Raw genomic sequence first — 13,051 nt, 5'->3', positions numbered from 1 at the left:
TAAAGAAAAAAATAAGCAAACACGTTTGGCGTTCGCCAAAAGGCATGTGGGAGACTCCCCAAACATATGGAAGTAGGTACTCTGGCCAGATGAGACAAACATTTTGCATTTTGGCATTCAAGGAAAACGCTATGTCTGGCACAAACCCAACACCTCTCATCACCCTGAGAACACCATCCCCACAGTGAAGCATGGTGATGGTAGCACATTGTGGGGATGTTTTTCATTGTCAGGGACTGGGAAACTGGTCAGAATTAAAGGAATGGTGGATGGCCCTAAATACAGGGAAATTCTAGAGGGAAACTGTTTCAGTCTTCCAGAGATTTGAGACTGGGACAGAGGTTCACCCTCCAGCAGTACAATGACCCTAAGCATACTGATAAAGCAACACTCGAGTGGTTTAAGGGGAAACATTTAAATGTCTTGGAATGGCCTAGTCAATGCCCAGACCTCAATACAATTGAGAATCTGTGGTATGACTTAAAGATTGCTGTACACCAGCAGAATCCATTCAACTTGAAGGAGCTGGAGCAGTTTTGCCTTGAAGAATGGGCAAAAATCCCAGTGGCTAGATGTGCCAAGCTTATAGAGACATACCCCAAGAGACTTGATGCTGTAATTGGTGCAAAAGGTGGCTCTACAAAGTTTTGACTTTGGGGGGGGTGAATAGTTATGCACACTCAAGTTGTTTTTTTGTCTTATTTCTTGTTTGTTTCACACCCCAAAAATATTTAGCATCTTCAAAGTGGTGGGCATGTTGTGTAAATCAAATGATACAAACCCCCCAAAAATCCATTTTAATTCCAGGTTGTAATGCAACAAAATAGGAAAAATGCCAAGGGGGGAGAATACTTTCGCAAGCCACATCCATAACAATGAGTTAATGAGGCACGATGAGGACACTGTTGTTTAGAGGAGCTAGCCAACAAGACAGCTAACATAATCACTTCAAACTGAAGCTGGAAAGACTGCAAACTAGCTTAATTTTATTTATTTGTACCTGTTTTCTATTGATATTTCTTTGTACATAAAAATGTGGCCCTTTTCATGATTTCGACTGGCTGAGAAAAGCTGCCTGTCTGTCTCATCCTGACTCCCAACAATTACTATGCGACAGCTGGAGATTGAACTTGAATATTGAAACAATGTTACAAATGTCAGAGAGACAAATAAGAAGGTTTATACAAATCTCTGCTGTTGAAAACTAAATGTTAGATAATGTCTAGCTGCTTTTTATAGTGGAGATCAAGTTTATAAATTGCCTGGCTGGGCTGATTTGCCCTAACCCTAACCCTAACCCTAACCCTAACCCAGATGAAACAGAGTAAATAGGCATTTTAACATCATAGATTTAGCCGGGGGTAACTTGTGGAATAGACACCGGCTGGAATGCGGTTTTAACCAATCAGCATTCAGGATTAGACCCATCCGTTGCAAAATGTGTCATAAACACATTCTTGGCAACTTCATATAGCATAGATGCGGTAGAGGTCAATAGAACTTAGACCACAGGGATAGAATGGAGCCGGATTGGTGCAGATTCAATAAATCTAACAAAGTGGATATTCGTCAAATCCGTCATGATTCATGTATTGTAACAGGACCACAATGTGGTTACTAATGTCCGATTTGGATATATTTGGCTGTTTTCGCTGCATAACATTTAGTAGTTGTTCCTTTTCAGGTTTAGAAGAAGTGACTGCTTAATGCTAACTCCTGTTCGTATAAACTGGTATAATAGCTACAGTACCACACAGAAATCGGTGGTGGTAGTCAAAGTCATTTTTAACTGCAACGCAGTTCATTGGTGACGATGACATGAACATATATTGGGGTTGACATCCATACAAGCATTATACTCCAATTTTTACGTCAACATGGTGTGAAATACACATATAAATAATAGCCTAAATGTATGCTAATTTTGCACAGGGGCAATGAGGACATTCGAAATCTTTCCACAACGGCATCTTTCCCCCACGCGTTTCCATGGCATTTCCATTGTTTTGGTCGAGTTCCATTGACCTCTTCACTGCATCTATTCACAACATGGCTATGTGTGTAACATATATAGGACTTAACATGCTTAACTGTTTAACACTCAATAATGGTTTTCTAAATGCTCATTAAGATGCCTTACTACAAAAAAAGGTCATACTAAATGCCTTCCACCATTACATTGAACAACAAGGGCGTCATGTTTTCCCAGTGTTACCTCAGTTTCTCACAGGCTATATTACATTTAACCCAAAAGTGCATGGCCATTCTCCAGAGAGGCATTATACATAGAACTCTACCAGTAACACTACTGTGTGCTTGAGGCACCAGTTAACAGCATTGACATTGTTGTAATTCGTTCCCAGCAATTGTATAAATGCCTGAGCTTAGAAGAGCACCACTTCAGTCACCAGAAACCAAATTATGTCAAAATAGGATTAAAGACCAGCAACATAGCGTAAAGATGCCAATAAAGGATCTTTGGAGAGTGAATGTCAGACAGAGGACACTTTAGACGTGGGTCTGTGTGGCTGTGTATGTGGGTGTGTGGGTGGGTGTTGAAAAATAGGGGTAGAGTTGTAGAGAATCGAAGGACCATAAATGTAATAAGAAATCTTAGGTGCTGGCTTAAGGCCGGTAGCAACCACTACAGAATGTCCGGTCAGAAGGATGAGGCGGATGTCCAGGTTAGGGGGAGTTTAATGGAAGAAGATGTCCACATTCACACATCACACACACATCTGACCACTCATGGTTCGGATAACTGAGAATCATGTCCAGTGAGAACGGACATTAACTATGGTTCTGAAAGGAAAGCGGAGAAAGAAAACTTAGGCTATAGCACTGCTATAACATGAACAGCATGGCTGTATAAGCTAGCACAGGTAAGTATATAACAGCCAGGGCTATGCACTACAGCAAGCATAAGTCTTAGTCACATGGCAATAGACTAAACAACCTATTGGACTTGTACACATGAAACTCAGGCAAATGTGTTCGTAATAAATATTACAGTAATGTTGAAATGTATACATAATATAAATACAATTAGCATGAGTGATATATATATATATAGAATATAAGATAGCATTGCTCATTCATGATGCAAGGCTAACAAACCGCTAATCGCTAACAGTCATGCTAAAATACTCATGCATTCCAATGCAAAATGCTAACGGTAGTGCTAGCGGAAGCGCGAGCTAGCTTACAAGCTCAACACATGGTAATTGTACACAATAAACCACAAAACTTAGCTCCACATAACATGACACAGATCTCAAGGCACTTACGTTTTGATGCACACACAATTAAACATCAGACATACTGTGATTCAGTCCACAGAAGGAAAACTTCAGCAGGAGGGAAAACTGTGGAAGTTCTCATCAGGATATCAGGGAAAGGATGGGGAAAATAAGGATGCTGATAGGCTGAACGAGATGTGGTGATAAGTATTTGGCGTGACCTTGGCCAATAAGACACTAACAAAAGTGGGGGGCCTCTGAATAGGAGACTAATCTGCCCGACTAGAGCTAACCATAAAGGATGGCTAGAATCAGCTGACCGAAGCTGGCCATTTTAACAGGTGTCATGGTCAGAGGGCCTCTCACGTTAACTTGTAGTCTAGACTCTAGTTCTCCCAACATTTGTCTGTCATGGTGCTACGCTTGACTTAATTGATGTAATGAGCTGAAATTTGCCATCAATCCTATTGGTGCTGCCCGATTTGAGCAGCCAATTAGCATGCAGTGGGTGTTGCAAAATGTTGAATAGTCAGAATAGATTAAAGTATACATCGCTGTCAGATGAATACCTTGTACCTACAATTCTGCACTGTTTTCTTCTACATGTATTGAAATCAGTAACCCCCCTCAATTAATTCTGAACATTTCATGACATTTCAGGACCAAGAACATGTATTCAAAATAGCTTCTGAAGTTTCATAATTTTATGTTCATTAATGAGAAAATATGGCCGTTTTTTTTCCCATTTCCTGAAAAGTTTCTGTTTTGGAGATGAGTTTTTCATTCAACAGCACCAATGGGTCTTGGGGAAATTAGTAATAACTTGCATAACTTTTTAAAGATTATTTAAGCATAGATATTGCTTGTTGTTTGGCTTTTTCCTGAAATATTTATTTTAACACATACTGGTCAAAAGTTAACCAAGGCATGTCAATAGGCATGTAGCAGCCGTTGTGGCAGGGAGACCACTGAAGGGATCATTAAAGTGTATCCTTTGCCAATGATTTATTTTTCCTCTGAAGCTGAGGTGAGACAAGAGCTGACCTAGATACAGAGACCAATTTTCACTTTCCCTGCATGAGTCCACTCCTATGGTCAGACTAGTTTGATGAGGGATGTGGAAATTACGCTCATGGCTTGTGGATGAGGAAGTTCCCAGAGAATTCTGCTCACCTAAATATGTGACTAATACGTCAGCTTGGTTGACATCTAGGCAAACTACAATGGTTAAATGTCAAAATGTTGACATATTCTCTTGAAACTATGTTGATTATAATTATTATAATTATTATACTGTATATGGTGTGATTAGTCTTCATCACAGCTTTTGGTTTCCACATTTTTTCTCAATCTCTCAATGATTGACATGCAGAGTAGGGACTTTTAAGCCTCGTTTCAGGATACACTGTCCATAAAAATATAATGAGATTGTGGTGGAAGAAGTGCAGCCCGGTCCAAAGACAAAGTGATAGCTAGAAGGCTAGAGGAGTAGCCTAGATCATTTCCCTGGGCTGATAGACCAGACTACGGCCTGTAAAAACATTCAGGTAGAATTAGACTTATTGCAAAAAGGGAGCGATGTCTGTCAATTCTTCTCAAATAGAAACGGTGGAGAATTACCTCAAAACAATAGAGCTCTGTTTTCTTTCATCCAACTCTTAGTGAACTCAACCCCACCCTGCTAGTTTTACTCTATAACACGGTTCTGTTTTCAAATCTTAGCCCCTACCTCACTGTTCTCCACTCTTGATAATGTAGCCCTTTACCACCCTAGCTTGCATCCCACCCTGTTTTTATATGTAGATTATATTTAACACACAAATCAGAACACAGAGTTACTGCTAAGTAAATGTCCCATTTCTCATGTGCTGATGGTGAGCTGTGACCATGGTGAGATCAGGGGGAGGGAATCTTCCAGAACATGATTCACTCTGTCGAGTCTCAGTTACGCTCAGGAATGAAGAGGGCCATTAAACAAAACTTATTTCCCAATTTACTTTGCTTTTATGGCTTTGAAAATGTGTCCATTCCTGGCAGAGGTTCCAACACAAACCCTAAAACACAGCTCTCACAGCTCTGGATTTTCTGAGGGATGCTGGGACGGCAAATGCCAATGTAAATAACAGTTTCAACAGAGCCCTCTCTACCCTACTGCAGTGTTTCTCGAACAATGGATCCTGGCTAATTCTCACTGGCTTGTGGCTTAAGATTTGATTGTGGTTATAGTTGTTTTGTCTATCTGTTGGTTTGGGACCCAATGCCCTCAGCCTGTACTGTAGATGCCTGTGTAGCACTACAATGTGTGCACGCATATGACGTATATACTGTATATATATATATACATATATATGTCTTTTCATATCTGACACGTGCTGTGGTTTGTCAGTGAGGGCAGATGCAGAGGAGATGGAACACCACAAACACACTTCCTGTGTGAGCAGAGGCGTTAGCGCATGTGTGCGTGCGACGAGCGTGTGTCTTTAACCCAAATCCCATGTGCACTACACTGTCATACCAGCGAACAATCTAACAGAAATGCATGTATTTTGCTATGCATCATATATAGTTCATCATCTGTTGTCAAGGGCTTGGGTAATAGTGGCTCTTTTGATGGGGTTTTAATGGTTTATGTGTTTATGCATGCGTACATTTATGCATGTGTGTGCCTGTCTGCCTGCGTGTGTGTTTTCATACGTTGGAATTTGGGGTAAAGATTACTTGTCATGCAAATGAGAACAGTTTTGTTAAAATGTTTTGAGCATCGTAATGCATCTCTGAAAAATAGCTACGACAAACCTAATGAGTACAACCCAGCTTTGGTAACAACCCTGTCTCAAAAACCTCTTGGAACTTTTGGAAATGAAGCTTCTCCCAAAGGTGCCATTCTGCTCGTAAAATGACTACCAACTTTACCCACTTCACGTAAAAATGAAAAACTGCTATTGAGTCATTTATATCTACTTGAATATGAAGTTGAATCCCCCCTTCTCTTAAAACGAATATGCATTATGACTATTATGCTATTTTTTTTTTAAGTTCACAGTTATCGTCTAAAATTGTCAGTTATAGGATTAAACGATATTTGTGCCAGCCCTACTCGTAATTGTGCTTGTGCGTACGTGTATGCATGCGTGTGTGTAGTGTTTGTGTATAACTGGAGTATGTAATATTCATGTGTTTTGTATTCTCTCTTTAGGGCTTGCAGGTGAAGACAGACTATGTTCCCCTGCTCCAGTCTCTTGCCATGTACGGCTGGAGACTAACGTGTGTGCTGCCTACACCCATCATCAAGACCAACAGGTAACTACTTTCACCTTCCAATACACACTCTCACTAATATTGAATTAGGGCCTGAACGACCACCATATCTCCTGGTTACCTAACTCTGGTATTGATTGGTCAACCTGATTAACCCTCTGGAGATTACACTGCCTTCTCTTTTGAGTTCAAAGAGCACCCATCTCATTTGGACAAAGTGACGGTCAGCCAATATCACTGGTCAATTAACAGCTCAATTTAAATGGATTGTGAAGTCAGTCAGAAGAACTCAACAGGTTGTTCAACGAAAATACTAACTGGCCCCAATTGGCGGGTTCATTCGTAACAGTGTGTGGTGCGAGACAGTTTAAACCCACAATTGTGTGTAACTGGAAAATCCCTTCAGAGAAATGTAACGGTTCTTCTGCTCAGCCTCTGCTGACTCATTCATCTTATATGAGGACTATGCACGCACACATTCGCTAACAGTCAACAGCTCAGTCATCTATCAGCAGTCACAACATGTCTTCCAAGTCTTCAATAATACTTGTTTCCCACCTGAAACCCCACTTTACACAGTCACAAGCACAAGTCAGAACACGTCCAATCCAATGATATGTACCCCTTGCATTGATTCTTGAAGAATATAACTTATAAATAAACGTCTTGTGAGCTTAGTTCAACTGTCGTACCACATCAGAACCCAAAATATAAGCTTGTTTTACTCCAATGTTTGTAAACAAAGTAAATGCAAACAAACACTGTATAGCCTGAACACATGGTTAAAACTATCATTTTAATATCATGGATGGTCAGTCCTTGCATCCATAGAATTTGAGTGGTAACATTTCTCCAACCCCATGCCCCCGTTTTTGACTGAAACAGTGGTGGGGAGAACGCTTTGTTATTGTTTCAACTACTGATTGCCGCTATTAGTCAGAGTTATGTGTTATGTCCTGCTTATGAAGACTCCAAGTATATGCTTAGAGTTCAACACGGTTGCAGTTATATGTTTACCTTGCGTAACCTTGTCTCTGGGGGTCGTGTTTGTGACCGTTCCGCAGCATAGCGGATTAATTACCGCTCTATTTTCATCCCTTGTTTTTTCATCACTCTTTATTTGTGTCCCTCTCTCTCTCAAATTGCAACAACACAACAGCGCAACATGGCTAATTAATCAGAGAGCCGGCCTAGATACAACACAGCAACGCTCATTTCTCTCCATCCCTGAAACACTCGTCTCTTTGTGCACAGCAACGATAGCTGATGACCCATTTCAGATTAGCTTGTTCATTACACTTGTATTATGTTGACTCTTCCATTTTTACAACTATATTAAAGCTAATGCACGTTGGGATACTGTCCGAGGATGAGCAAAGTGCACTTCTTCCAATGGAGTCTACATGGAGTCTGATCTGCATAGACCTACTTACACACTAGTTAGCATCTAAAGTGAACATCCACCGGGACTCAAGGCTTCTTTAATCAACGTAACATGAATGTGAAGGTGCACGTGGTAATGTACCGTATATTTCTGCCACATGAAACATGTTACGTTTGGTGTAAATCTGATGTTTGGACATTGTAACTGTTTTAGTAAATAAGTATGTGCTTCATTATACCGTTATAAATGCTGAATATTACACTATAGAAAACATGAATAAAGCTGATGTGAACAACCACAGGTAACCACCAAGTTCCTTACCACTCTACCAAAGAAAGTATTGTTGCTGGTATAGGAAGTTTCTGTTCCAGTACTGCAGACACTGACAGCTATGAGACGACTGTAGCAACAAGGGGCCTGTAATTCATCCGCTCCGTTCTACTTAATAGGCTTGGGCTTTTTCTTAGGACTCCGGTTGGCTTTTCCGCTTTCATTCAGCAGGAAGCTGTCCGGCAATATGACAGCCTGGAAAATAGGTTGTTGGAAACGCAGGGTAAGGAGGGAGGGATGGGAAATGGGGGTGGTTTAGATAGTAAGCCTCTACAGGAGATCTGGAAGCCCATTTGATGTTGTGGGGAAGATTTGCAGCCAGCGCCATACCGTTGTCACCCTATCATACATTTCCGTTGTTCTTCATATGCCAAGTTAAGGATCCAGCTTAACTCAAAGCTGCTTCTTCCCCGTGTGTATAAGAGTACATATATTTTAACGGATGAGGGATTCCAAGAGAGGAAGTGACAGAGAGAGCGATCTGGAGAGGGAGATCAGGGGAAATACAAAAGAGAGAAGGGAAAAGGGAAAGGATAGAGAAAGCCTACATGAAGCTCACAGAAGAGGAAGAAGCAGAGAAGTAAAGTGATGGAGACAGATAGTTAGAGACAGCAGGCTAAAGTAAGAAACAGAGTCGATACGTGCATGTCGGATGGAAAGATGAAGGAGAGAAGCAGAGAGAAGGTTATGCGTGTGAGATGGAACGAAGAGAGATGAACAGGAGAGAGAGCAAGCACGAGAGACAGGAAGCCCTCTGATGACAGAATCTCCTCGGTGGATTAGTCTGTCTGTCATCTTTGCTGTATGGATTATCCGTAAATGAACACAGAGTGTGACATGTGCATTGACAGGGATTATTTTGGAGAAGTTTATGAGGACAGCCATGTTTTGGGGAAGCCAGTAAACATGGTCTCTTTCTCTTGGTGTCTGAGCTCTCCCCTAAGCATAGAACATATTCACATTTACATACATCATTGCTCCAAATTCCTTTTTGGTTTCTCGTGTTAACAAGAAAGGACAGAAAGTGAAGAAAGCAGAATTATCGAGGTTGACCACTGCTATGTAACTCACATTTCACTGTGGTAGATGTCAGCTATTAATATAGCATCAGCGCTGACCATACTAGTCACACAAACCATTATAAGGTCTACCCTGGAGTGTGGATTGCTCCCCCATGTGGAACTGGCGCATTATAATAGAAACTGCATTTTCCATTCCTCTCTTCCTTGCTCTGAAATGACCCCAAGTATTTCTAAAAGAGCTGGTGGCAATCTGATTTGTGTGACATGGATTTCTTTATCGATGGTACAGATGTTGTTCTCTACAAATAAAGTAACAATCAAGAAAATGGCTATGGTTTCCAAAGTTATTTGTATTTCAGTTCTAATTATATTCTCTCTCCCTCCCTCTCTCCAATTTCACCTGCCTGTTATCTCTCCATCTCCCTATCTCTCCCTCTGCCCTAGTGATGGAAGTTTGGCCACCAAGCAGGTCGTTTTTCTTCAGAGACCTGTCCTTCCCCGCAAGAGGGGGGACTCCAAGGTGTGTGACCTCTCATTCCTCCTAGTGTTTGTCTTGGCACATGTGGGTCGGCTTGCAGCTTGTTCACTAGCCAGAGCAGCGCTCCAAGGCCAACATCAACCCTCCCCATACCACACTTCTTTTTGTTTTCACATAGATAAATATGCACACTGCCGGTCAAATGTGAATGAACCCCTTTCTTCTTGAGATATGAGCCATTCTGTGGTAACCACGTCAATGCATGTTGAGAAAGAACTTTCCATTTGACCCTAGATTGTACTGATATAACCTCTAGATTTGACCTTTGTTCTTTGTGGAATAAATCTATGCTGATATTGTCTGTGACCTGAATTTAAACTCTGGTCACCATTGGCAACCAAACTGATGGGCAATAACCCTGGTAGAGTGGGGCAGAGAATGATAATGTGAATGTTTGTATGCAGGAAATATGCTGTTTGCCTCAGTATACTGTAAGTCTCAGCTAAAAGAGGGTCAATGGAGGCAATCTCAGAAATATTACCACCCATATTTTCTTGTTTGGTCTGTACCCCTGAAGGCACAAATCAATTCCATTGAAATTACCATTTCATTCCCCACAATGAGAATCATTTTAATTTGTTCTTTCCAAGTTTGCTATTATGTCAATTTCCAACGGTCTGTCTGTCCATCCTTAACATGGCCAATAGAACAGCAGTTTAGAGAAACCGTCTTACACAAACATCCTGTCTTTCAGAAACTGATATTCAAAAGCAAGTCCAACAAGAACTCTGTTAAAGACGCGTCAAAAAACAAGAAGAAGAAGAAAAACAAGCAATTGGCAGCAGAGAAAGATCTGGAAGATTCCAAGATTCTTGATGATGGGGAAAAGGTGCTCAAAGAGGAGAGGAAGGTGAAGGAAAACAAGGGGAACAAAAAGGAGAAAGTGAAAGAGGCGGAGGTAGAGACTGTGTGTAAAGAGGGTGGGGATCCCTGTGAGGTGGAGGAAGAGAAAAAAGTTGAGGCAGAAACTGAGGAAGGGGTAGAAAGCGGGGTAGAAACTGGGGAGGAGAGAGTTGGAGCTGCAGGAACAGATGACAAGAGCGACAAAGAGGGGAGAGTGCAGGAGAGAGAAGAAGCAGGGGCAGAGACTGAGGAGGAAAGAGATGGAGAGAGGGAGACCGTGGAAGAGAAAGAAAATGGGGTGGCAGTTGATGGTGAAACCGAAACTACCAAGGGTTCAGAGGTGGAGGTGGAGACCAAAGAGCAAGGGCAGAAAGAGAAGAAAGGGGGAGGAGCTGAAATGGAAGTGAAGGAAAATGGGGTTGAGACTAAGGAAGAGACAAATGGAGGGGAAGAGAATGGAGTAACTGAGAATGTTGACGTGCAACAAGACCCAACTGACCAGGATTAACATTTAGTGCAGGAGGTGCAAAAGGCAGTAAAAGATGATGGACAGATAAAATTGACCAATCGATGCCCCGAAGAAAGTCAAAGGTCGGATGTGTAAACCTCTTCAGACCACAGCAGACATCACACCTAAGGGTTCTCCTACCCATCAATCATGTACCTACGAAACATCATAACCTGAGATAGGGGCTCCACAAAGTCCCCATTACCCCCTGGAACAGCCTAAATTGCTGCAACATCCTCCTACCATGTAATCCCTCTATCCTCTGCAGCATCTCTCCACAATGGACACATCTCTACCACAGATGGACACACACCAGTCTCTCTCACAGCCTCAGACTGATCCTATGCCTACACATAGTGAACGTACATAACTGAGAATGATGCGCAGGATACTAATGTACGAGAGTCACTGCATATAATGGACAAATTGATGGAACCAATGGACCTTGGGTCTGAAGAAACACAGACTTTAACCAGGCAAACTCGCTTGTCCTTATTTGTACAGTACCATAGTGGTACAGTTACTGTATGTCACATGGGTTTAGATGAGGAGCACTGTGGGAAATGTAGTGGCTGTTGTTGCGACAGGCAATCCAATGCAAGGTGAATGGAACTTGATTTACTTTTAGCACATAATGTAAAGTACTACAGATGATGCTGATAATCGCTTTGATTCTTATAGTAGGTATGACGCATTCGCCTTGCATTCCGAATGTGTCATTATCCAAGTCAAGGGTTTGATAATGGAGTAAATCTCCATTGAATGTGTGTGGGTTGAGTGGAAGTGAAGTGTGATGAGAACCAAACTTGGAAATGTTGAGTCAACTTTGAGAGTTTACACACGTTTGATTTTAATAGCTTTTCCAATCAATGGTCATTAAAAAGTACTTGGCAAGTATGAGGGCAAGGTTATGGGCTGTGCCATGACTGGATGTTCAAGATAGAAACGGAGCACAGAAGAAGTTAAAAAAAAAGATGATTGAGCAATTTGGAATAGCTATGTTCGAATTGTCATTTTCCATTGACTTTGCTTTAGTATTTCACCTCAAGCTTTTAAAGCACCTCTTGGCGGTGTCATTTCTGACCATACCAAAACCATAATGTAGTCTTTCAAGGTATCATGTTGCTTTTCATTTTAAAGTGGTGCTGCATCGATGCTGTGTGGAGAAATCATTAACCGGCTAATGGACTTTGTCAGTGGGGTGTCAGTCAAGTCAGACATTTCTAATGGGGGTCACTTACGTGGCTATTGACAGTGGAAAACCTCACCTCGAAAAATAACAAATAGCACTTCATCTGGATTGTGATTTTCATAGGGATTGATTTTTCTTGTGCTGCAGTTGCTAAGCAAAGTCTGTAGAAACCTGTATGTTTACAGATGAATATAGGCTTGTCGCCGTTTTGTAGATGTGGTATTTTTCTGAATAACCGACTGTTCTGAAATGTTCATCTCAATGGCAGATGTATTGTATAGAATAGAATTCCAAACTGTGACCAGGATAGCCTTATTGTGATACTGGGCCTAAATCGTGAAGTACAAATGTCAGAAGTTTCAGTGTTATAGCCTGAGAGGGTTGCTACAATCAGTGTTTGAAGGTAATACGAAGGTAAGTTCAGTGTTCTCTGTTTTAGATTTGAACGGGAGGTAAGGAATTTGGCTTTAACAGGTGTTGTTGATTTAAAGGGTAAGTTTCTGTTTTTGATTTGAAGTTAGCCTCAGTGTATTCTGTCGTGCTAACGCTAGCTGAAGTGTGCTTTCTAACGCTCATACTGGAGCTAGCTACCTCCTTAGGCATATTGGGGATTTGTAGCTATGGAGTCGTCATTGGCAACTTTTTCCACCATATGGTCCATGCTGTAGGCGTGAGGTCATTACTAATGGCCAAGTGGTCAGGGGTCATGTTTGAACCATATTTGATGGATTTTCCAC

The 13,051-nt window shown here is 41.4% G+C and overlaps 1 protein-coding gene across 2 annotated transcripts in view; it reads left to right on the top strand.

Annotated features, from left to right (window-relative positions):
• LOC139573759 (raftlin-like) overlaps positions 1-11,729 on the top strand; it is a 67,612-nt gene extending 55,883 nt beyond the window's left edge. For both annotated transcript variants that reach the window (XM_071397574.1, XM_071397575.1), the window contains exons 8-10: positions 6,436-6,539; positions 9,678-9,753; positions 10,466-11,729. In XM_071397574.1, coding sequence (XP_071253675.1) covers positions 6,436-6,539; positions 9,678-9,753; positions 10,466-11,122 — 837 coding nt within the window. In that variant the 3' untranslated portion in view covers positions 11,123-11,729. The remainder of the gene's footprint in view (positions 1-6,435; positions 6,540-9,677; positions 9,754-10,465) is intronic.
• Positions 11,730-13,051: the final 1,322 nt, after the last annotated feature.

This window comes from Salvelinus alpinus, chromosome 4 (genome assembly GCF_045679555.1).
Source record: "Salvelinus alpinus chromosome 4, SLU_Salpinus.1, whole genome shotgun sequence".
NCBI lineage: Eukaryota > Metazoa > Chordata > Actinopteri > Salmoniformes > Salmonidae > Salvelinus > Salvelinus alpinus.
This window is presented reverse-complemented; position numbering and strand designations above follow the sequence as displayed.